Raw genomic sequence first — 23,004 nt, forward strand, 5'->3', positions numbered from 1 at the left:
AACACAACTGATAGCAAATATTACAATCATATAGAAATGAATATTTAATATAGTAATTCATACAACACTAATATATTTTTTACAGAAATTTGAAAACATCTACTTAATATAACTATTGTCTGAGTTTATATAATTCCTGATTTTACAAGTGATTCTATCTTTACATTTTCTTTCAGAAATGCTAGATTTCTCTTTACCAAAACTGAATTACTGCACTACATCCCCAATTTATTGAAGAATGTCTGAAATCCCATCTGCCAGGTCCTGTGCTGTGGGCCTTTTAGCTGTGCAACTGACTGTTAAACCTTCTGCTTTTAGGGCATCAGCCGTGGTTGGTCCAATTGCTGCAAACTAGTAAAAGCAGTGAGGTTTAGTGTTTACAGCAAACATACAATTTATACATACAAAGATTACAATCACAATTCATGAAAGAATTAGCAGGAAAAGTGTTTCTGCACTTCAATAACAGTGAAGAGGATACATCATAAACATCTTACAGTTGTGTCACATGTGCACCTTGTTTGTCACTTTTGTAGCAATTTACTGTTCCATTCTCCAAACATAAATATTTAATTTACTTGGGCATCAGTGTGCATAGGTTCTGTTTAGCAGACAACCATGAACAGTACTTGAAAAGTTTTTCAAATGAGGGGTTACCATTCATTTCCTAAAGTTTGTTTGGTTAGCTAATGGCTAACAGCCATGTTGATATCAGGAAGAAACTTTATCTGCAGGTTTACTGTGCAGGCATAAGGTTCAAGACAAGAACAAAGTTTGGGAACAAATGATGAAGTATTGAAAATAAAAATGACACAGAAAAAGGATAATAGAAAAATAATATATTTTCCTGGTACAAAAACGCATAGTAGATTATTTTCATCAAAAGAGTGTGATGCATATTACTAATGAATATTGAAGGTAAATAATGCCAAAATAAATCAACTTGAATCAGTAAAATAAAAACAACAAAAAAGATGCATTTTATGCAGTGAGCCTAAGAAATTTCAGTTACAAATATCTAGTACAAATATTAGTGAGTGAGGAGAAATAAAAATAAAAGCTTCAATATGAATGCATGCTAGCAATATACTGAATATCATGTCTAAAAATATAATTAAAAATGCATCAAGTGACAAGCATCACTATTACATTTTTTTGTGAATTTGAAATAATTAAAATGACCAAAAACACACATGAATAGACAGGGAATGGGTGTGATTTGAAAGCTAAAATCTTCTTTGAGCATATACCCTTCCACTCTTTTTTCTGATCCTGCTTTCACTAGTAAAGGGTTACTGGGAGCCAGAGCCTAACCCAGCTGCACAAGATTTGAGGCTTCAATCCAGACCCAATGACAAGTCCCTGGTGCTGTATAGTATTAGTATTAACCACTTCACAACCTTACCTCACTGTTTGCACATGTCAAAATCCAAATGATCCAAATATTTTCTCAAGGAAATTGGCAATAAAACATCACCAAACAGAATACAATATTTAAAGAATAGTAAATCAACACTAGCTTTGAACTCTTGTTACACGTTCCAGTATATTTGTATATGCAACTCTCAGCACTTAGAGATTTTCAAGGTGAGAGGCTGTAAGTAGCCTGTGGCACATGGCTACTCCACTGCAATAAAATTTCAGATTTCTGCAGGGGTTTATTTTCTTTTGCCTTCCCTGGTTCTTTTGCTAATTGCCTTGGGTAAAGGCACGCACCAAGTAAAGATTATGAATGATTTTAATATTACAGCTAAAGGTTCTTCAGAGTGGCTTTTATGATGATAAAATACAGGGCAGAACACAAGCATACGGTATAAGCACTAGGATATCTATTTTTTATATATAGTATGGCTATTTTGCATTTACATTATCAATGAAATTGTATAAATTAACACTCCATTTACAAAATGTATTCATTGAGCAAACACAAACCCATAAAGGTAACTGAAAAAAGATTAGCTATAATTACCATTTCAATTAAAAAATAGCATTCTGCAAGATAAAATTACATTTCCTTCTCTATTCTAACCTACACAAAACTGAAATAATTTATCTTAAGCTAGGACATAGAGAATAAAATATAACAAGTTTTATTAAGTATGAAAAATGATTTGTAATGGCTAATAATTAGTGATATTACATATTAGAATGAGTAATTAGAAGTTTAATCAAATGAATTCTAGCCCGCATATAGCAACATAAAAACTGAGTAACTATATTCTGCAACAAAAATAACTGCTGCATGAGAAACAAAAACTTTTTTATGTAAGATACTGTAAATTAAAAGTCCTTCACAACAGAATATCTCATGAAAAATGAAAATTGTGAAGCACAAAAATAAAGTATGAACATGACTGGGAACCTTTTCCTTATTTTAAGTTGTACATTTTTAATCAGATGCCTAGGACATTTCATGGCCATTATGAAATAATCTGAAAATAATTATTCATTGAGTACTGATCACATGATAGTTGTGTTTTGTGAGCTAGCTATACATTGTGATAATTCAAAACATTAAGAGACTGCTTACATATCCAACTTGCAATGCTTTCAACAGAAAGAAAATGGGGAGCAAGAGAATCTGTAATACCTTAAGTGCTTTTGTTCATTATTATGACATTTGGTAAAGGATTGTTGGAAGTCACAAACTAATTCTCTATAGGACAATATTATCAGTTATACTGTATTAAAAGGATTTAAATCTAAATCCAATGCTTGTAAATAAAGAGGGATAAAAATAGCTAATGGCTAGGGAGCTCTGGACATCACACCTGAAACTCACCTTTATCTGGTCAGTGAAATTTGGATATAATCCCTGAAGATGTTTTAGACAAAACTTAACCCCAGAAGGGCTGAAAAATGCAATCACTGCTGGTATACCCTGTGAAACATTTAGAAAGAACAAGTTTTTAAAGTTGCAAAACAGCAAATAAATAAACTCCAGCTGCAAATAAACGTATTTTTAAATCACAGCATCAAGATTTAAAAATAGAAAGAACAAATTAAATTTATATATTTCATTGTGCTGCAAGAACATATAACTAGGTTTACATATATAGACAGTAGGTAAAGCCTGTTGCCACCAACAGTAATTTCTGAGTTAATAAAACAAGTTGCTAGTAAATGAACATTGCAAGCCATTTTGGTTTAATGGAATTACATTTCATTTCTGCAAAATGGACATTTTTTATCTTTGTACAATTTATTTATAAAGTGGGGAAGAGAAAAATTGATAAATACTGACATAATACACACAAAAGAGTTTCTTATAAAACTGCACAAAAATCTACCTGCTTAGAGAAAAAATTTTTCATTTCTTTCTGCAGATCAGGATGTTGGGTGGTCTGATAAACAGTAACACTTTCCAAAGGGATACCTATTAGGATTAAAATTATTTACTGATAAATGTTTTACAATATTTGAAATAACCACTATATTTTGGATCAAATTAACAATAAAGAAAAATAAAATTAAAAGTGGTATGGCTTGCAAGCATTACACTTCAGAACTGCTTTTAAAAGCAAGCAAGAAAACACATGAACATAAAAAGTTTGGGACACATTTTAAATAATAAAAACCTTTATGAACCCCAAATAGCTCAATAAATGTAGTACCTGAATTACAGTATATCAGCAGGAATTTAAAAATTTCTGAATATTATGATATAGTACATCTGTTTAGAATATCTAACTGCACTGGGGTACATCTAGATCATTCACAGTGATATTGTATTGGTTGTAAAAGGTGTAAAAAATATAAGCTAATAAATGTAATGTACACCTAGTGATCTCAAAAATAATTTATTGAGCAACTGATAAAATTTTATTAGATGATACAATAAATCAAATAATTTTCCAACATTGCCAGGAGTACAAAATTGGTAAATCACTACAGGTACTCTAGATTTTAATTTCAGGTAATACATTTGGGGTAACCGTTGATTGTAATCTGAATTTTAAATCGCATATTAATAAAATCACTAGGACAGCATTTTTTCACCTAAGGAACATAGCAAAAGTTAGACCTCTTATATCATCGAAAGATGCAGAGAAATTAGTTCATGCGTTTGTCTTTAGTCGGCTAGATTACTGTAATGCACTCCTCTCAGGACTACCCAAAAAAGACATCAATCGTTTGCAGTTAGTGCAGAATGCAGCTGCTAGAATCCTTACCAGGAAAAGAAAATCCGAACACATTTCTCCAGTTTTGATGTCACTACACTGGTTACCTGTGTCATTCAGAATTGACTTTAAAATTCTGCTTATGGTTTATAAAGCTTTAAATAATCTCGCCCCGTCTTATATATCGGAATGTCTGACACCTTATATTCCAAATCGCAACCTCAGATCCTCAACTGAGTGTCTCCTTAGAATTCCAAGAGCAAAACTTAAAAGAAGTGGTGAGGCGGCCTTCTGCTGTTATGCACCTAAAATCTGGAATAGCCTGCCAGTAGGAATTCGTCAGGCTAATACAGTGGAGCACTTTAAAAAACTACTGAAAACACATTACTTTAACATGGCCTTCTCATAACTTCACTGTAATTTAATCCTGACACTCTGTATATCCAATTCATTATAATAACTATTCATTCAAAATTTGTACTAACCCCTACTCTCTCTTCTGTTTCCTTTTCCGGTGTCCTATTGGTGGTGGCTTGTGCCACCACCATCTACCCAAAGCACCATGATGTTCCAACAATGATGGATGGATTAAAAGCCAGAAGTCTGTATAACCATCAGCATCAAGTGACTCCGTGAGAACCCTAACTACAAAGAGGACTATTTCATTTATGTTAGGTAGAATGCCCAAAGGGGACTGGGCGGTCTCGTGGCCTGGAACCCCTACAGATTTTATTTTTTTCTCCAGCCTTCTGGAGTTTTTTTTTGTTTTTTCTGTCCACCCTGGCCATCGGACCTTACTCCTTTTTATGTTAACTAAGGTTGTCTTATTTTAATTTCTTATTTGTCTTTTATTCTTCTTTTCTTCATTATGTAAAGCACTTTGAGCTACTTTTTGTATGAAAATGTGCTATATAAATAAAATGTTGTTGTTGTTGTTGTTATTTAAAAGGAATATCTCATTTTAGGCTCTGAGAAGGGTATCTGTTGTTTAGCTTGTCCAGAGTAGACAAAGAACCACTTAAAAGATGGCCTTTCATGATGGTACTAACAAAAATAAAGAAAACCTCATCAGGAACAGGAATGCCAGGAAGAACACAAGAAGCCAGGCCCTGGGCATGTTGGTTGCTGCTAAGCACCTGAGGTCTGATTTATAAAACTTGCCTGCACTCAAAAGGAGCTTGAAATGGGCATACACAGCTTTCCACAAAAAAGTTGGGATTTATAAAAGAAAACCTGATTGGAGAGAATGTGTATTTATTTACTGCAACTCAGCCCAATTTTTACAGGATATTTTGGAGAATTTGGGGAAACGACGACACCCCTGATCAACTAAGGAGCCAAATCAGCTCAATGACAACTCATGAACATAATAAAATCATACTACCAAGTCATTATTAGAATGTGCATTGACATGACAAACCTACTACACCTCAAAAGTGATAACTATGATGTACAGGCTGTATTTTAGTTCCCTTTTAAGAGGGCCAACGAAGAGGGCCATCTGCACAAAGGAACTATTTTGGATTTTTCTTCAGTTTATATCGGCCACCTGTTGTCACTTCTCAGGGAACTGGCCAATAGGCCAGGGTTATATCAGCGAAGCCTTCACTCCATCGCTTTGCTGCAAGTCACTGACCAACTGGCGATGCACTACATAATGTGTGGTTGTACATACATTAAACATAACATGTTTTTGCTAACATAAAAATGCAATTTGCAGCAGTGTCCGTTTTTCCTAATGTAACTGGAGCAATTTATTGCACTCATAATGCAATAGTGGCACCTAGCTAGGAAGAAGCTGCTTTTGTTAACCATAACCAGTGACATTCCATTAATGCAAAAGTAATCTGTGATGCCAAGATGAGACTAATAAATATTGTGGTTTGGTAGCCTGGGCCAACTTGATATTAATTTATTTTGAGACAAAGTAGCTTTGGCAGACATTATAGTGCTGTATGTGATACCTTATTTTTTGTAACTGGTTGAATCCTCAGATTTATATGGTCTGTACTATTCATTGCAACAGCAATTGTGACATTACATGTGCCAGGTAATAGTGGCAACCCATTCAAATGATGGTGTCTTATGCTTTACAACAAACCTCCAAAATGCAGAGGAGAGGCGCTATAATGATGTGCATTACCTTGCATGTTCAATTGTGGAGTACAGCCAGATACACTTGTTGTCTCTCCTACTTTAAAGCTGAACCATGGAAGAGGCCTCTAGCAAATATAGAGTTACTAACATGCTCCTGGCTGCATGCAGTATAATGCAAATTTGGATTGGTAGATAAGAGAAATGTTAAATGACTACTGTTTACTGTCAAGATTGCCTGTGTGGAGAATGATAATAGTAGTTTGTTGTTTGAGGCTGGAAGAACCATTCTGCCTGATTTCAATCTAGTTAGTGAGTTGTTATTAAATTCCTGTGATAATCCTACATTGGCCGTACCAAGCATCATGTCCAAGCGTAAGGTTACTGACAAGTTTACTTCTTCTTCCATCTGACTTGGGACAACATTTTTTATACTCGGGTTCTTACCTATTAAATGATAACCACTGGGTGATGAGCTGTCTGCATAGCCTGAATAGATCTGTGTAGTCTAAACATGTAATAATTGTGTTTTTGTATGAATGGGAAGATGCATCCGATCAGGACTAGGTTAATTTGCATCTTCAGAAGAATTTCTCCTGCATCTTATATATAGTTAGGGACAATAAGTCTGAAGAACCTTGTTCAAGACTTCAATAGTGGATGCTGCTACAAGTAACTGTGGCCTAAAGTTAGTTAATCCCAATTATGGCAGTAATATGCAGACCAAAAGGTAGTCATTAATGGTGAGCAAGGATATACAGTTAAAAAAGAGGCAATCTGTGCAATGATAGCAGGCAGGTTGCCAGAGTTAATAACAGATGCCAGTTGGCCAAAATGGTGCCAGCATTGTCACTGGCAAACTGAAAGCATATTGGAGAATGAGTTTAATAAGCATAGTGGAGAATGATGTTTGGGAAGCCTCAAGTGGTTCTGACAATCCATTTGATAACCTAGGAAGACAAGGAGGGTCATCAGCCATGCTCCCTTTATCTACAGTAAATTGAGTAATTTTGTAAATCTATGCTAACAAAATACTGTTCTACATTGAATGATGGCTTGTTTCCATCATTTTACTAAGAATTAACTTCTCTAATCAATAATAAACAAATTCATTTTTAATGGTTAGAAATTGTTTAAAAATTACCATTTTCTTTCAATGCTTTTGGCAGAACTTCTCTTTTTAATGATCCACATGGGAAAAGAAGAGGGAGCAAAATACTTCCTTTTTCTGAAAAGAAAAAAGTAATAATCTTTCAAATCTTTCACCAGTACAATGAAAGAGTTTAATAAGCATACCAACACATTTCATCCAAGAACTTCCCAATCATGCAGAAATCAGTCTGAATTGTTATATGTTTAATTCATGGAATTTAAGAACTTACTTTTGCAGATATACTTGGAAAGAGTCTCTGCATTCCCTGTATCTTCACCTTGTGGAGTCAAACCTAGCTCTCCAACTAAAATAACAAAAAAGAAATAGCTTCCAGACTTATTTTATTTAAGTTCATTATTATACCATTATTAAGAAGAAAGAAAAATTCTATAGAATTTGGGAAGTTCATTGTCTCAAATATTATAAATGTGTCAAATTTATATATTTTTTTTACTTCCTTCCTATTTATTAACCAATCAAAATCATACTAATAGAGGCTGCATAGCACCATTAACATTTATAGGAACAAGTAATACTTTGTCACACTTCTTCACTACAGTGCCAGTTTCTCAGTTTTCTTACAGAACAAAATAAAGTTAAACAGTGCAATGTTTACAGCATTCTCACTTTCAAAGAACAACAAGACAAACAAACCTTTTACAACTCAGAATCAAAAGACTTACAGGCTTACGCATGTTGTAAATCTAAAAAGTGTTAGAGCTTGATACTGTCAAAACAAGATATTGACATCACCAAACAGCAGCAGTCAACAGAAAACTAAACAGCTAAATGCCAATGATGACAAGCCAATTTCTATGCAAATTAAAGCAGCATTAATCACTAGGCCTGGGTCTAACAGGATGCAATTGTCTTAGAAGAACAAAGTGTTGGCTTATTGCAAATACATGAGCAAATACTTCACTACTAGGAATTCTTCAAAAGTGAAACCAACAATGTATTTGTATAATACTCTTTATAATGAATATAAGTACTACTGAGAATAATTTGAGTAAAAAAATTCTATCATTAACAATTCATATTGTTTTTCATACTGCACATTTAACAGACTTAATAATAAAACAACTACCAGATACATCTCTTCCCTGCTTAATGCGTCAGGCATTCCACTTCCATACCAGATTTACAATTCAATGTTTTATGGTCTTTAATTTCATATATTGTTATAAATACATATCACTCTTGGCGGCATGGTGGCACAGTGGTAGCGCTGCTGCCTCGCAGTAAGGAGACCCGAGTTCGCTTTGCAGGTCCTCCATGCGTGGAGTTTGCATGTTCTCCCCGTGTCTGCATGGGTTTCCTCCGGGTGCTCCGGTTTCCTCCCACAGTCCAAAGACATGCAGGTTAGGTGCATTGGCGATCCTAAATTGTCCCTAGTGTGTGCTTGGTGTGCCCTGCGGTGGGCTGGCGCCCTGCCCGGGGTTTGTTCCTGCCTTGCGCCCTGTGCTGGCTGGGATTGGCTCCAGCAGACCCCCGTGACCCTGTGTTAGGATATAGCAGATTGGATAATGACTGACTGAGTGAATCCACCAAACCCAGGGACTAGCACAATATACCAAAATGTTGTCGCCTTTCCTTATAATATGCACTTCCCAATAAGTGAGTTTGTAGGCGTGAATTGACCTTTGAGTGCAAATTTCTAGTGCTGGTAGTTGTGTATGAGACAAATGTATATTGGATATTTTTACTTTAATACTATAGGCAAAAAGAACATATCAGCTGTAAACTCATAACTTATTGACTCAAGGACCTTAAAATTTAAAAGATCTTGAGCTTACTTTTAGAGAAGTAAATTTGATACCTGCATTAATTTTGTGGGAGGTGACTGAAGATAGATAAACATGCCAACAATTTCATGATCAGCACTTCAAATTATCTGGACTGCATCAAACACTGATGTATAAATGGAGTGTTTAAAGAGTCTTTTTGAAGATGCCAGCTAATGGTCCAGCACATATTTCAAAATGCACTGAATATTTTCCTTGGACATATAAAGGGATTCTGATTTTATAATTTCCTAATATACTTTTGTTATCAGGTGCTGTGTGCAGGCATATTTACACTTTGTTCGTTTTTTTTAGATTTAACACCACCTCTAATAAAAGTACAAAACACTTATAAAAACTAGTTATACCACATTAATCAAAGAGCTTGCTCTGACATGTGTATCATGTATACTTCCCTTTTAAAGCAAAATAATACTTTTTACAATTTACCACTTTGTTTAGAAGTTGAGGACTACACACCCTGTAGAGCTCTTTTTAAACTTTTAAATTTGTGTATACTTATAAATGAATTGAAATATAAATGTAATATAATAAAGTAATAATAGGTAAACTATGTAACTTAATAATGCCATACTGTATATTTTATCCTAAACTTACCCAGAGTTGCTGTTGCTTTTCCTACAACATATATGCTTTTTGTGTTCCACTGTTCCTTTAGATTTTCAATCCATTCTGCAAAAAAAACCACTGTAGTTACATAAAACCAAGTTTATTTAATGTTACAATAGGAGATGGATACAGTATGGGGTAGACAGTAACATTGTTTGTATATGACATTTTGTTTTAAACAGAATTATGCAGCAGTTAGCCTACACCACAAAACTGTCAAGAGTTCTTGTTTCCAATTTAGAATGCCTCTTTTACATGTAGCATTCAATTTATTCTTGTATGGTCTCCCTCCAATCTCTAAGGATTTTCTCTAAAGACTCCTTTATCTTTTCAAAGTCCTAAGGCAAGGTATTAGGCTAGTTTGTTAAGTTACAATGTGGAAACAAGTGTGGTTGCGTGCATGAGTAAGCTCTACTAATGATGTGACCAAATACAGGTTTGGTTGTTGTACACAGCTTTGCAGGAAGATGCTTTGCTTTCTAGCAAATTGGAAACTAATTGTGCAAGTTCAGAATTTCAGATGGATAGACTGACCCAGGTTATAAGGAACAACTAACAAGGAATTTTGTTACACTCTTGATGATTAAAGGGCACAAAATAAACATAAACAACATGTGCTGGGATTGATGAAAATCAGGCACTCATATTAAAAACACTCCATAAGCTACCAGTTACACCAGTATATTGCTAGTTCAAACGAATATGCCCAAATTCAACTTTACTTTTTGATTATTATCATTCTTTCATTTTAGGGAAAAAAAAACGGAAAAACGGAAACATGCTGTTTGCACAAGTATTCGTTACTCACACATTAGTATTTTGGATTGCTAACTTTTGTAGCAATGAAGACTTTTAGAGTTAATATGTATTAAGTGTTGCCCAATGGGGCGGCACGGTGGCGCAGTGGGTAGTGCTGCTGCCTCGCAGTTGGGAGACCTGGGGACCCGGGTTCGCTTCCCGGGTCCTCCCTGCGTGGAGTTTGCATGTTCTCCCCGTGTCTGCGTGGGTTTCCTCCGGGCGCTCCTGTTTCCTCCCACAGTCCAAAGACATGCAGGTTAGGTGGATTGGCGATTCTAAATTGGCCCTAGTGTGTGCTTGGTGTGTGGGTGTGTTTGTGTGTGTCCTGCGGTGGGTTGGCACCCTGCCCAGGATTGGTTCCCTGCCTTGTGCCCTGTGTTGGCTGGGATTGGCTCCAGCAGACCCCCGTGACCCTGTGTTCGGATTCAGCGGGTTGGACAATGGATGGATGGATGGATGTTGCCCAATGTTCAGTAATTAATTTGGCCAATTCTTCCAGGTAAAGTTGTTCAAGTTAGTTTAAGGACACTTATTCACTGCAATTTTCAAATAATGCCCCATCTAGCAGTTGTAATACATTCACCTTTTTGTCCTTGAGATATTCTAAGATTAGTCTGGCCTTGTGTTTGGGATTACTGTCATGTTGAAAGACTAACTTTCACCTAACCTTCAGTGTTTTTACATAGACTGAAATATGCACTCTTGCAGCATTTGCTTGAGAATCCATCCATTCCTAGTTCTGTTTTAACCAGATGCTCAGTACCTGCTGATGAAAACAAACTGCACACCACAGCACTACCACCACAACACTTCACTGTTTGCCTGTTTTTTTAAGTATAGACAGATTCACATTTGTGCCATGCTTATCTTTTTGGCTTCTGGCAAAAACACTCCAGCTCATCTTTCCCACATCCCTGCTTGTAGTTTAATTGCTTTACTTGCTTCACAAATACACAAAACATTTTAGGTTTCACTAGTGCCTTGGTTATATAAACATTTATTATATATCATTCACAGTTTAAAAAAAAAATCTTAATTTTGATTCACAATTGTATTTAGCAAAATGTTCTTTTGTACAACAATATGATGCCAAATTACATTGTGTAACACAACTAGGAATCTGGTAAAGAGGAAAAGGATGACATATTCAAAATAAAAAGAAGGCAGGCACACACACACACAAGCTGTACTACCCATCTAAGACGGGTTAAAATCTATGTAATCAACACATACCTCAGTGTTAAAATTTGCAATGCACGGTCCATTGGACTGTATTTTGTATTACATGTAGTAATACAATGCATTGCATTTTTGATTCTAGCAAATGGTACATCTCAAACATTTGAAGCAATAAACTGCCATTTGTTGGAATAACAAAATCAATGCACATCTTTGTTATATGCCAGTTGATATGGGATTTGTAAAATTAGTGTTAATAGTGTTATTATATGTGATATATATTGATATTGTGTTATAACTTCAATGTTATACAATTGACTGCATTGATCAAATCCTAATTAAATACATGAAATTTCACACAAAAAGCTATAAAAAGTCTGGGATGGGTAGACTGTTCAGAATATTTTTAGCACTATTAACTAAAAACCTTACATTTTTGTTCCAAACTAGATTAATCACATAAAGATCTGAATAAACATTAGCTTCTACAGTTAAAAAGGAGGAGGAGGAGAGAGGAAGCACTGAAGCTTGTACAAGCAGTTTAAAAAAATGCATTTCAGATTAACTATTAGTTTCAGTGTACAAGGCTTAAAAAAAAAGCTTTTTCAATAAAAGTTTAAAACTGTGTTAACCAGAATGTAAAATAGTATGGCAAAATAAATATAATTATCAATGACAAAACCAGACATTTCATTAACCGCAATTCAGGTAAATTGAGTTATAAATTCATATAAATTGGGTTGGATTGTTTCTACAAGTACAACAAACAGCAACTGACCAAGAAAAAATTATACAAATATGGTATTTGCTGGGTGGCACGGTGGCGCAGTGGTAGCGCTGCTGCCTCGCAGTTAGGAGACCAGGGTTCGCTTCCCGGGACCTCCCTGCGTGGAGTTTGCATGTTCTCCCCATGTCTGCGTGGGTTTCCTCCGGGCGGTCCGGTTTCCTCCCACAGTCCAAAGACATGCAGGTTAGGTGGATTGGCGATTCTAAATTGGCCCTTGTGTGTGCTTGGTGTGTGGGTGTGTTTGTGTGTGTCCTGCGGTGGGTTGGCTCCCTGCCCGGGATTGGTTCCTGCCTTGTGCCCTGTGTTGGCTTGGATTGGCTCCGGCAGACCCCCCGTGACCCTGTGTTTGGATTCAGCGGGTTGGAAAATGGATGGATGGATGGTATTTGTTAAACTCCTTTTAAAATTAAAAAGGCATGAAAATAACATAAGGCACAAGACAAAAACGTGAATGACAATTTCGAAGTTCTTCTAATACAAACAATTCAGATATATTTGCAATAAAGTAATATAACTTTAACAGGTCAGTGAAAACAGTTTTAGTATAAATGTTGTACTCTATTCAAATCATTTAGGCTCATAAACGTATTCTTACACGGAGCTGGCATATGAAATGTAAAACTAATGGTTAAAACTGAAAGGCATTTTTTAAACCACTGAACCATATAATTTCATTTCTAGAAAATGGTAAATTGGTACAGGGCACTAATATTTTCTTTAGTTATATAAACATTTTAAGATTGTCAATATAACTGCTTTCAAATAAATTAAACCAAAATACCGGAAAACTTTTAAAGTGACCTACCATGTAAGTAAATATTTTAATTAAAATGTTACTTTTAATTTAAATTAAATAATTAAAAAATAAACATTCAGTATCAGTTATTTAAATAATTAAAATTTCTATTTTTTCATTATTTTTTAATTATTCAGTTTATTTTTCTCTCTGCAACCTATCACTGAAAGCGCACACAGTAGTGCTGTAGGGGGACCTCATTTAGGCTGCTAGTACTTATGTCCTCATTCTTTTTATCACTATACTGGGCAGGGCTTGTAACTATAGGGGAGGACATTAATGAAGAACGGCTGGTAATCAACAGATTTTTTCATGTTACCACAGTCTGATGCAACATGTTTGTAAAACTGCTGCACCAATTTGTTGTTCACTCTGATGATGACCTCTATCCTCTCTCATGAACCCCAAGGCACCCGTTTGCCTCAACAATGGGTAGCTACCCACCCATTATCTGCAGGAAACATGCCACTATTTTTTGGAAAAGGACCATGACCCAGATTAGGCAGTGCCAATTCTCATATCACACTCAGCCTTTAACTGTGCAAGTCACAGATCACAGTCTGATGAAGCCAATAATCCACATGCAACCCTTAGTTTCCTCAAACTGGATATTCTACAAATACATACAGTATGTCTTGATATCCTGTCCATGAAATTTATGAACTGAAGAAGAAACAAGAAGCATCATTTGTTGTAGTTTACCATATACAAAAACACACACTGAACAGCTTTGACTGAATATTAAGTATGCTACCATAACCCCTAAAGTATCTGTTCAAGGCCAAAGAGTTGGTCCACTGTTACATAAATATAACATTAGCATACTAGAACAAAACCAATTGCTGATCTTTGGCTCACAGTTATCTGGTACCAGGTATACTTATGAGCAGTTTTAGGTTTGAACATAGTGTTTTTTGGATAATCCATGGCAAGAACAGTAGAGATTTGCATTATGTTAACTTACCAAAGAGCCCCATTACATGTTTTTCCTATAAGTTTTTCACAAACTGTATTTAGAAATCAAGCCCACAGCTGACTTACACTACAGTTTGCTAGAGCACATAAAGAAATATACACTCTCATGGTATGGCACATTTTGGCCTTACTTCCTATTAAACATCTACTGGTGACTTAAGCTGATGTGAAAGTTGAATCCCAAATACTTCTGACAAGATTTTATGAAATGCTGTTTTTTTTAAAGTCTGATGTCCCCTACCATGCTTGTGAGCTTGGTGTGGCCGAGAAAATTTTACCTGGCAGTGTCCCACATTTTAGGAAACTTTGTAACCAGTATGGTTGCCCTTGACAGACGGATCTAATGGGAGGGGAGAGACAAAAATGAATACCAAGTTCAACACCTATAATGACTCAAATAGTAAAACAGAACCTCCTGGAACAAGACCAGGGGACTGTGTTCACATGCAACTATATCTGTTTGGTGTCACAGAGTGACAAAATGTGAAAAGGCTATTGAAGTTCACCACTCAAAAGGCAAAGGGAGTCAGTTAGGTACATTGCCTACATGAAGCTATGACTGAAAGGTGCCTTTCATTCTGGCAAATCTAAAACATGTTGGTGAATTTCCCCTTGGGATTAATAAAATATCTATCTATCTATCTGGATACCAGCAACCAAGAAAGATATCCAATTAAAGAGTTTAACTTTTAATTTGTAATCACTCCTCTCCAGTTGCTCCATTTATAACAAAGCATACTTGAACTTTATGAACCTAAAAATGCTTGCCAACTGCATGTTGCAGACAACAAAACATCATGTTGGCCAGTTTTCTAGACTTGACAGCACATGGTTATAGAGTCAAAGTCACTCATGCTGACACAGTGATCATATGCCTTTGTGTAGTTATGCATGTCTGTGAAACTGCTTTCTGTAAATATTTTCCAAATGCACGGAGGGTGCTACATAAATTAAAGGCGGATCACTCAACACTGGGCATATTCAATTGGAATTATAAAACAAATATCCTTTTGACATGTGCAATGTGAAGCAGTAGCACATAAACCAGAAGCCATACCACATACACTTCAGAACAGGTCATCCACCTAAAACTAATCATGTCCTCACCCAGCCAGTACTTGGATGGGAGACCTCCTAGGAAAAGCTTGGGCAGCTGAGATGTTGGTGAGGGCAGAAGTGGGCGCATACCCTGTGGTCTGAATGTGGATCCCAATGCCCCAGTGCAGTAATTGTAATACAGTACTGTGCTGTAAAAATGGCACTGTCTTTCGGATGAGATGTAAAACCAAGGTATTGACTCTCTGTAGTCAGAAAAGATCCCGGGGCATCCTTCATATACAGTGGGGTGTATCCCGATATCCAGGCTAAAATTGCCCACCAAGGCCTAGTCATTCTGGCGTCCTAATTATCCCGTTTCTAATTGGCTCTCACTCTCATCACTTCACTGCATAACAGCTAATGTTTGGTGAGCATACTGGCGCAATAATGGCTGCCGTCACATCATCCTGGTTGATGCTACACATTAGTGGTGGCTGAAGTGGATTCCCATTTACTGAAGTGCATTGAGCAGTGAGAAAAGCACTATATAAATGTAAAGAATTATTATTATTATTAAACCTTCATATAATATTCTAACTGTACCAAACCAAAGATGCACTGTAGAGTCCGTAGTAACTATCCATTTTGATTTTTTTAATAAAAAAAACGATATCTGTATTACCATAAAGATTTCACATCTTTTTATTTATTATTTTTAGAAGCATTGAATATCACAGATATCTGTGCTCCTTCACCGTACAAATACATTTTGCTTCATCTCTTAGTACCACCTCTTAGTAGCATGCTTATTCAGTAGGGAGCTTTCATATCAGTGATGTATATTTAAAAATAACACTTTTTCCAGGACTGGAAGAAGAAAAATTTCAGGAATGTTCAAACATTCAGCTAAGGCAGTGTATAATTAATCTAATAAAGGATCCTTATCCAATCTGAAAAAGTGATATGAGAGCATGTGACATTATTATTTATCTTAACTGGCTAACATACTGTCCTGGATGTACTTAGAGTGGCCGTAATGGTTCATTTAAAAAACTGCTGGTGATGCAAGTCATTTTTCAAAACACAAGGTGTGTGTACCAGCATTAAATACAATTAATTACACCACATATTTTACAGCTTGTGTACAGTTTGTTTATAGCTCCAAGAAATAAAGTACTTAATATCACTGACAACACAGCAGATGTAAATGCTATCAGTATACACTGTGTGAATGAAGCAATCCCTCTGATCACAACATTCAATCCCCTTAACCGCATAGAGGGTTACAGGGAGCTGGAGCATATCTCAGCAACTGCAGCAACAAGGAAGGAATTAACCTGGGATGAGGCATCAGACCACTGCAGGGCAATCTCACAGACACTCCCATACTAACACTCAGTCAAAATGTTTTTCAAAAAAGCTTTACAATGAAACATTTGTGAATAACTGTAACCTAGTCTTGTGCACATAAGAGTTCCAAATGTTGCAACACAGTATATAAAAAAAAAGTCAAATTATCTGTTACACGTGTTCTTAAAAAGTAATTTTACACCTTGCCATGGTTCTCTGTCTGCGATTTCAGAAACTAATAAAATGTACTTTTAATTACATTAAAATTAAACCTATTCAGCAACTTGTTAACATTTTCACATATGCAAGTTTAACATTAATTACTGAAGCTCTTCAGAAAAAAATAAATAAATAAAATGAGGGATCTAATACTACAAACAAATGTGTAGAACATTCCTACACATAAATATAAATGCAGAAGGAAATTTGTGTCACAGACAAAATCAAATAAACAGCATGTTCTGTTAATCAAAATAAATGATTGTTGAATAAAAAAACTTATGAAAAAATTTTAAGCCACTACTCTCTTGCAGGATCAGTATTAAAATGCCCAAAACATATGATAATGGAATATTAGTACCATACCATATTCTAAGCTTGCTTATTCCTGGACATGGCCATGGTCATGGAGGGAGCAGGGTTTTGGAGGCTGAAGCCTATCCCAGCAAGTATAGGGCACAAGGCAGGAACAATCCCCAAAACAGGGCAACAGTCCTTCACAAACATGCACACACAATAACCAATTTAGAGTTGCCAATCCACCTATCTTGCGTGTTTTTGGACTGTGGAAAGAACGTGGAGCACCCGGTAGAAACACACACAAACACGGGGAGAACATGCAAACTCCATACAGGAAGGACCTAGGCTGTGAACTCTGGTCTCCTTATTGCATGGCTACCATTGCACCATCGTGCCACCAAGGAGTAGTAGTAGGACTTTAGAAAATATGTAGAATGAAGATTGGAGATGCTTAAACATATATTTTTTTCTTAAAAAACACTTGTACAAATTTTACCAATGAAAAAATTCAAATATCATATCTACAGCAAAATTAAATACTACATCTAATGTTATTTCTAAAATAAATTTGGTTTTATCTGCTTAAACTAACAATGATATCAACAGAAATCCACTCACCTTTTCTGAAATCATTTTCTTTTAAACTGAGTTGTACAGCTTCAACTGCTCTCGGACTTGTAAAAATTAAACCATTATATTTCTCAGGGTGTGAAAGCTAAACAGCAGAAAATGGACACAATGTCACCAATATATGTAAAATGAACATTTTTTTTTATAGGTTAGCAGTAAACCATTTATCTTTTCAAGCCAAATCAAGTAAGAAGTCATTTTGTACAGCAGAGGGATATAGTTCCTGTGGGGCAAGTTTTAAGTAGCCTTGTACAGTGTGCCCCTATTAAGTATGAGGTCAAGGTTATTAACAGAGCTGAAAGAGGATGTAGTTGATTAGTAAATCAAGAAAACAGTAAGGAGTTAGGTCTTAGGCATTCAACCTATTTCAAGCTGAAGCCCTAGAAAGTCTGAATTTTTTATAGGAATGACAGCACACATTTAAGAGGCACTAGAGAATGTCTTTTAGAAAGGATGGGAAATGTTCTATCTGGACAGATATTGATGCATTGTAAAGATGTTTGTGCAGCGTATCTAGAACAACCAATCATTGGAGTAAGTATGTATCTTTAGTAAAGCTAGGATAACAATTTCAAATGATCACATAATTATTCCTTTATATATCATTCTTTTTGATCTTCATTTGATGATTATCAAGGAATAAATGTAATACTCCAGAAATACAGAAATGTTTCAAAGGTCTACTCAATTTAATAGTTTAACACACATAACAAAATTAGTATGTGTATGTTATTTCACTCTATAATAAAATAAAACAAATATTAAAGATAAAGAAATCTTGGGATCACAGCCTTATTCTAACCAACTTACGCCATTACAGCGTCACAGATATTGTAGCAGGAAACCATCCAGGAGGCATCAGGTCCAATTCAGAAAACCAGTGTGTCTACCAAACCAATACATGACAAGGAATACTCCCTTCACGTGCCCCCTCAGACACAGGGTCAATTTACAGATACCAACATGTACAACTACACTATGTACAGTATACCTTTGGGATGGGAAAGAAACTGGAAAACCATTTGGAAATGGTGAGGATATGCTAAAATCCCAAGACTAAGACTGGGCTTAATTTCAAATTCAGGAAGCAATACTAACAATTGTGATACTATCCATTTATATACTAACATTAATGTATTGCAAAAAAAAAAAAATACACATACACACCGTGCTTCAGGATAGAGTACTGCCACCTATGACAGTGTTGCTACCAACGTAAGAGAAATGTTGATAGGAATAGAAATTTGACTTTTTACAAGTTATGGGTTTTAAGAAGGACAACTTAAAAAAAAAAACACATTGTCAAAAAACAACTTTTGCTAACTGCAATCTGATAGAAAAAAAATGATTCAAGTTTAGATGCCTTCTTTTTGAAACTGCTGTGATTTTTCTGATTAACAAGATTTTTTCTCTTAAGATGAAAACAGATTCTTTGTGTATTTTCTCTAGTCATGAAGTCACAAGCACTTGTGTGGTTTACCCTCTGTGCTGTAACTTAAACACGGCTATAGCTTTGATGGCCTTAATATTATTTACCTGACGTTCTGAAATTTAAACCTAGGATGTGTAAGATATTTCATATTTATGAAGTCATCACAAATGAATCACATTCAGCAAGCTACTCATTCAGAATATTAGTTTTGATTTCCTTAGTTAGATTCATCTTCAATAACATAAAAATTATACACATTTAAGATGAAGCATTGCTCCAAGATAAAAAGACTAATTCAGTGTTCAGCCTGCAGAAGTACAGGACATGATTCAATGCCTAAACTGAGTCCATTATCTCAGTATTTTTTAAGCAAATCAGACTTGCATTATACCCCCCTATACCAACCAGGAAGACTTCAATCAGCTAGTGACAAGACTTCTGCCTAGATCAACGATTCTGAGATTTTTTTGTGCTGTGGGAGGTTGAGATTTGTCTGTATAATAATAATAATAATTCTTTGCATTTATATAGCGCTTTTCTCACTACTCAAAGCACTCAGCAATTGCAGGTTAAGGGCCTTGCTCAAGGGCCCAACAGAGCAGAGTCCCTATTGGCATTTACGGGATTCGAACCGGCAACCTTATGATTGCCTAGCACAATCCCTCTTTCTAGTTTAAAAAAGTCACTGGTAGATTACGTCATCAGTGTAATGGCCAAAAAGTACACCTTTTGCAAACTCTTAAAATATAAACATCAAAAGTAATCAGCAACAAACAGTAGGGTGCAGAAAATGTCAATTCAACAAGAAGTCAACAGTGTTAGCATGATAATGCACATTAGTTCAGTAGCCAAGCTACCATTCCTAGCATGTAATGTACAACCAAGGCAGTGGTGTTTTGGAGAATGAAGTAATACATCGAATTTTCAGGAGCATCACAAACTCCACTTTCTCTATTGCAATCATGAACAGCATGTCTTTGTCAAAAATAAAAATATACAATACTGGTTACATACTTGTATCTCTTAAGAATTTTCAGTACTTGTGTACCAAACAGATGGACGGCATGACAAAGGGAAACAGAAGTGTTTTGACGAATTTGTAACATATTTATTGGGATAAAAAAAGGTTTGGTTTCACTACCGTCCATTTAGTTTTAGTACACAAGTACTGAATTTTCTCATAACTGACACATATTAAAAATATTTCTATGGTCTGTTTCTCCAAATAGACATCTATACTTGAGAACTAGTCGGATTCTGAATTTTCAAGCCTTCTGTATTTTCAATGTGGTGATTCCTATCTTTATTGATTTTACAAATCATATTTAAATGAATGAGACACAAATCAACACTACAAAGCTGATGTGGCTAGCACATGACTTTCTCCATGCACGCAACATGTGAATGAATTATTATAGATTTACTTAACCAAGCCTTAACAACATATGAGATACAATTGGTTACATTTCTTTAGTTTTTTCCAATTGGAGTAAAGGCAGGCAAAGCAACTTGCTCAGGGTCACACAGGGTCAGTATCAAGATTTGAAGCAACAACCTCAAAGTTCTAAGTCCAAAGCCTAAATCACGACACCACACTGGTCTATGATGTGAAATTACCAACCTTTATCCAAGATATAATACCACTGAAAGTTATATTTCACATTTTATCCAGCTGTAAAGGCAAATAAATCATGGTAATTAAATTAAAACATAACATAATCAATGTTTCTTTGCAATTAGAACTTGTCTGCTGTGACTATGGTGTTTAAAAATTTAACTTTTAAAGCTAAACCCCTGAGATATAGATTAAAGTCAAAATTCACAAAAGTCTTTCAAAGTTCAAAATGAATTTGCCAAATTTTGTGAATTTCTAAGCAGCAGACTGGCTGTTATTAGTATTAGCTTTAAAAATTATGAACTGTAAAAACTCCTAGATCAATAGTTGGTGTTTAACCAAAACGTCTTCAGACTAAACAAGTGTATGTTGCCCATAAAATTGAATAAGAAACGGGTCCTTCATTATAAAGCTATAGTTGCAATAAAAAATTTTATGTCAGATGCAAAAACATAAAGAAGACATTCATTACAAAATTGCTCAAAACAATTTCTAGGGGTACCAAAAGATCCATTTACATTGAAGTCTATTTTTTCATGAAAAGACTTGTGGGTTCGCTTCCCTGGTTCTCCCTGCACAGAGGGCGCCGAGTCAGTGAGAAAAGTGCTATTTAAACATAAAGAATTACTATTATTATTTACCTACATATGAAATATGGACAAAGCAAAAATGAGGGAAATTGTAACCAATGGTTAAGTGTTGAATATGTAATTTTTTTCAGCACATACAAAACTCTAGTTTGACTGTGTTTCAACTATCAAATAACTAAATAAAGTAGGAAGACAGAATAAAATGAAAATCAATCTTTCCAAATGGACAAAGTACATGGGGTCTATATTTCAAATCAAAGTTTAATAACCAGACTAGTGTTTTTTATTACTTACCTTTTCTAAAAATATGTTGAGAGATACAAATTCAAAAGACAAGGCCGGGATCAAAGTAGCTGTGTGCCCCCGAGACTCTAATTCCTGAAATAAATGAAGAAACAGTTAAATCAAAACACCTAGACAATTTACACAATTAAAAGTATGTTTTTACGTTAACTGTAAACCTTAATATATGGGTCTGGACCGCTGTCTCCATCCTTGGGATCTTTTAACAAAAGGACCTTCATTCTGCCTTCTGTCACGATCCTGAATAAAGCATAAAATGAAAAACCTGTCACATTCGGCACTTTTCTAATACACGAATGGAGAAAGGAGTTAACAGGAGTGACTAAGCAAGTAATGACTAGTAACAACCCTGGATTTGGGGAGCGCTGATAAGACTGGTTCTGCTCTGCAGTTTAATGGAGATTAGCACCTAGAAAATGTTAATATCAGTGATAAAATGCCACAAAGAACTGAAAATAAAAAATTATATATGCATGTAAAAGTTAATACGTACTATCAATGTGTATTCGCGCAACTGTTATATTTTCTCTACATTATAACTGGGTTTACGGCGCCGATTGTAAAAAGGAGCCACTGAAACTAAAGTGAGTAAAACCACAAATCCATCAGCTGCCATCCAGGAGAAATGTCACACAGTTTCTATTTACATGTATAAGCAGGTTTACATGCACTATGTCGGTGCAAATAAATAAATTGTAAAGAACGGTTTTCTTTGCCAAATCCAACTGGCCATGCTTTTGTGTGCATCTATTATAACTGATATTAGAAAACAATGAAAACAGAAAACGTTTAACAAACCTGTAACTTTAACGTTTCATCAAAAATTACACATACAAGAAGACAATAGCCCTCAGGAATTGCACAAGGACGTTTATTTTCTTACATACTTTCACAGATTTGAAATCTACTCATGATGTTTACAGATTCTACAGTTTCGATGACAAGGTTAAAGGTCAAAGGGAATTTTAAAGTTGGGATATTCCAAGTGATAACATAACAAGTTCCTTCCTATTGCGTGATATACTAATTACTCTCGAAGAATAGTCAAAACAAAACATTCATAATTTACATTTGAAACATTTTTGTATATGAAGGATGGTCATATGTCTTCATACATACACCTCTCCTTATTTTTCCACCCCTTCATTGAGAAAGGAATATAACAATCTATCGCCATTACGGCTCTGTTAATGCCTAATTTTCCCGCAGA

At 35.3% G+C, this 23,004-nt stretch overlaps 1 protein-coding gene across 1 annotated transcript; it reads right to left on the minus strand.

Moving 5' to 3' along the window:
* Positions 1-29: 29 nt before the first annotated feature.
* Positions 30-22,760, minus strand: uros (uroporphyrinogen III synthase). The gene is made up of 10 exons (XM_028795284.2): positions 22,593-22,760; positions 21,953-22,034; positions 21,786-21,869; positions 17,843-17,939; positions 9,771-9,845; positions 7,598-7,672; positions 7,360-7,443; positions 3,291-3,376; positions 2,783-2,881; positions 30-351 (listed from the first exon to the last, which is right to left on the minus strand). Exons 2-10 carry the CDS (start codon positions 22,013-22,015, stop codon positions 229-231), a joined length of 786 nt encoding a protein of 261 aa, XP_028651117.1. The 5' UTR covers positions 22,016-22,034; positions 22,593-22,760; the 3' UTR covers positions 30-228.
* Positions 22,761-23,004: the final 244 nt, after the last annotated feature.

This window comes from Erpetoichthys calabaricus, chromosome 2, assembly GCF_900747795.2.
Source record: "Erpetoichthys calabaricus chromosome 2, fErpCal1.3, whole genome shotgun sequence".
NCBI classification, from domain to species: Eukaryota; Metazoa; Chordata; class Cladistia; order Polypteriformes; family Polypteridae; genus Erpetoichthys; species Erpetoichthys calabaricus.

Bases quoted from the DNA above. Each gene is read 5' to 3' on its own strand.
- uros (XM_028795284.2), bottom strand. From the start codon at position 22,015: ATGAAGGTCCTTTTGTTAAAAGATCCCAAGGATGGAGACAGCGGTCCA. The intron at 17,940-21,785 runs GTAAGTAATAAA...TCTGCTGTTTAG, and splicing joins TCAACATATTTTTAGAAAAG to CTTTCACACCCTGAGAAATA. The intron at 7,673-9,770 runs GTAAGTTTAGGA...TTGTTATTTTAG, and splicing joins AAAAGCAACAGCAACTCTGG to TTGGAGAGCTAGGTTTGACT.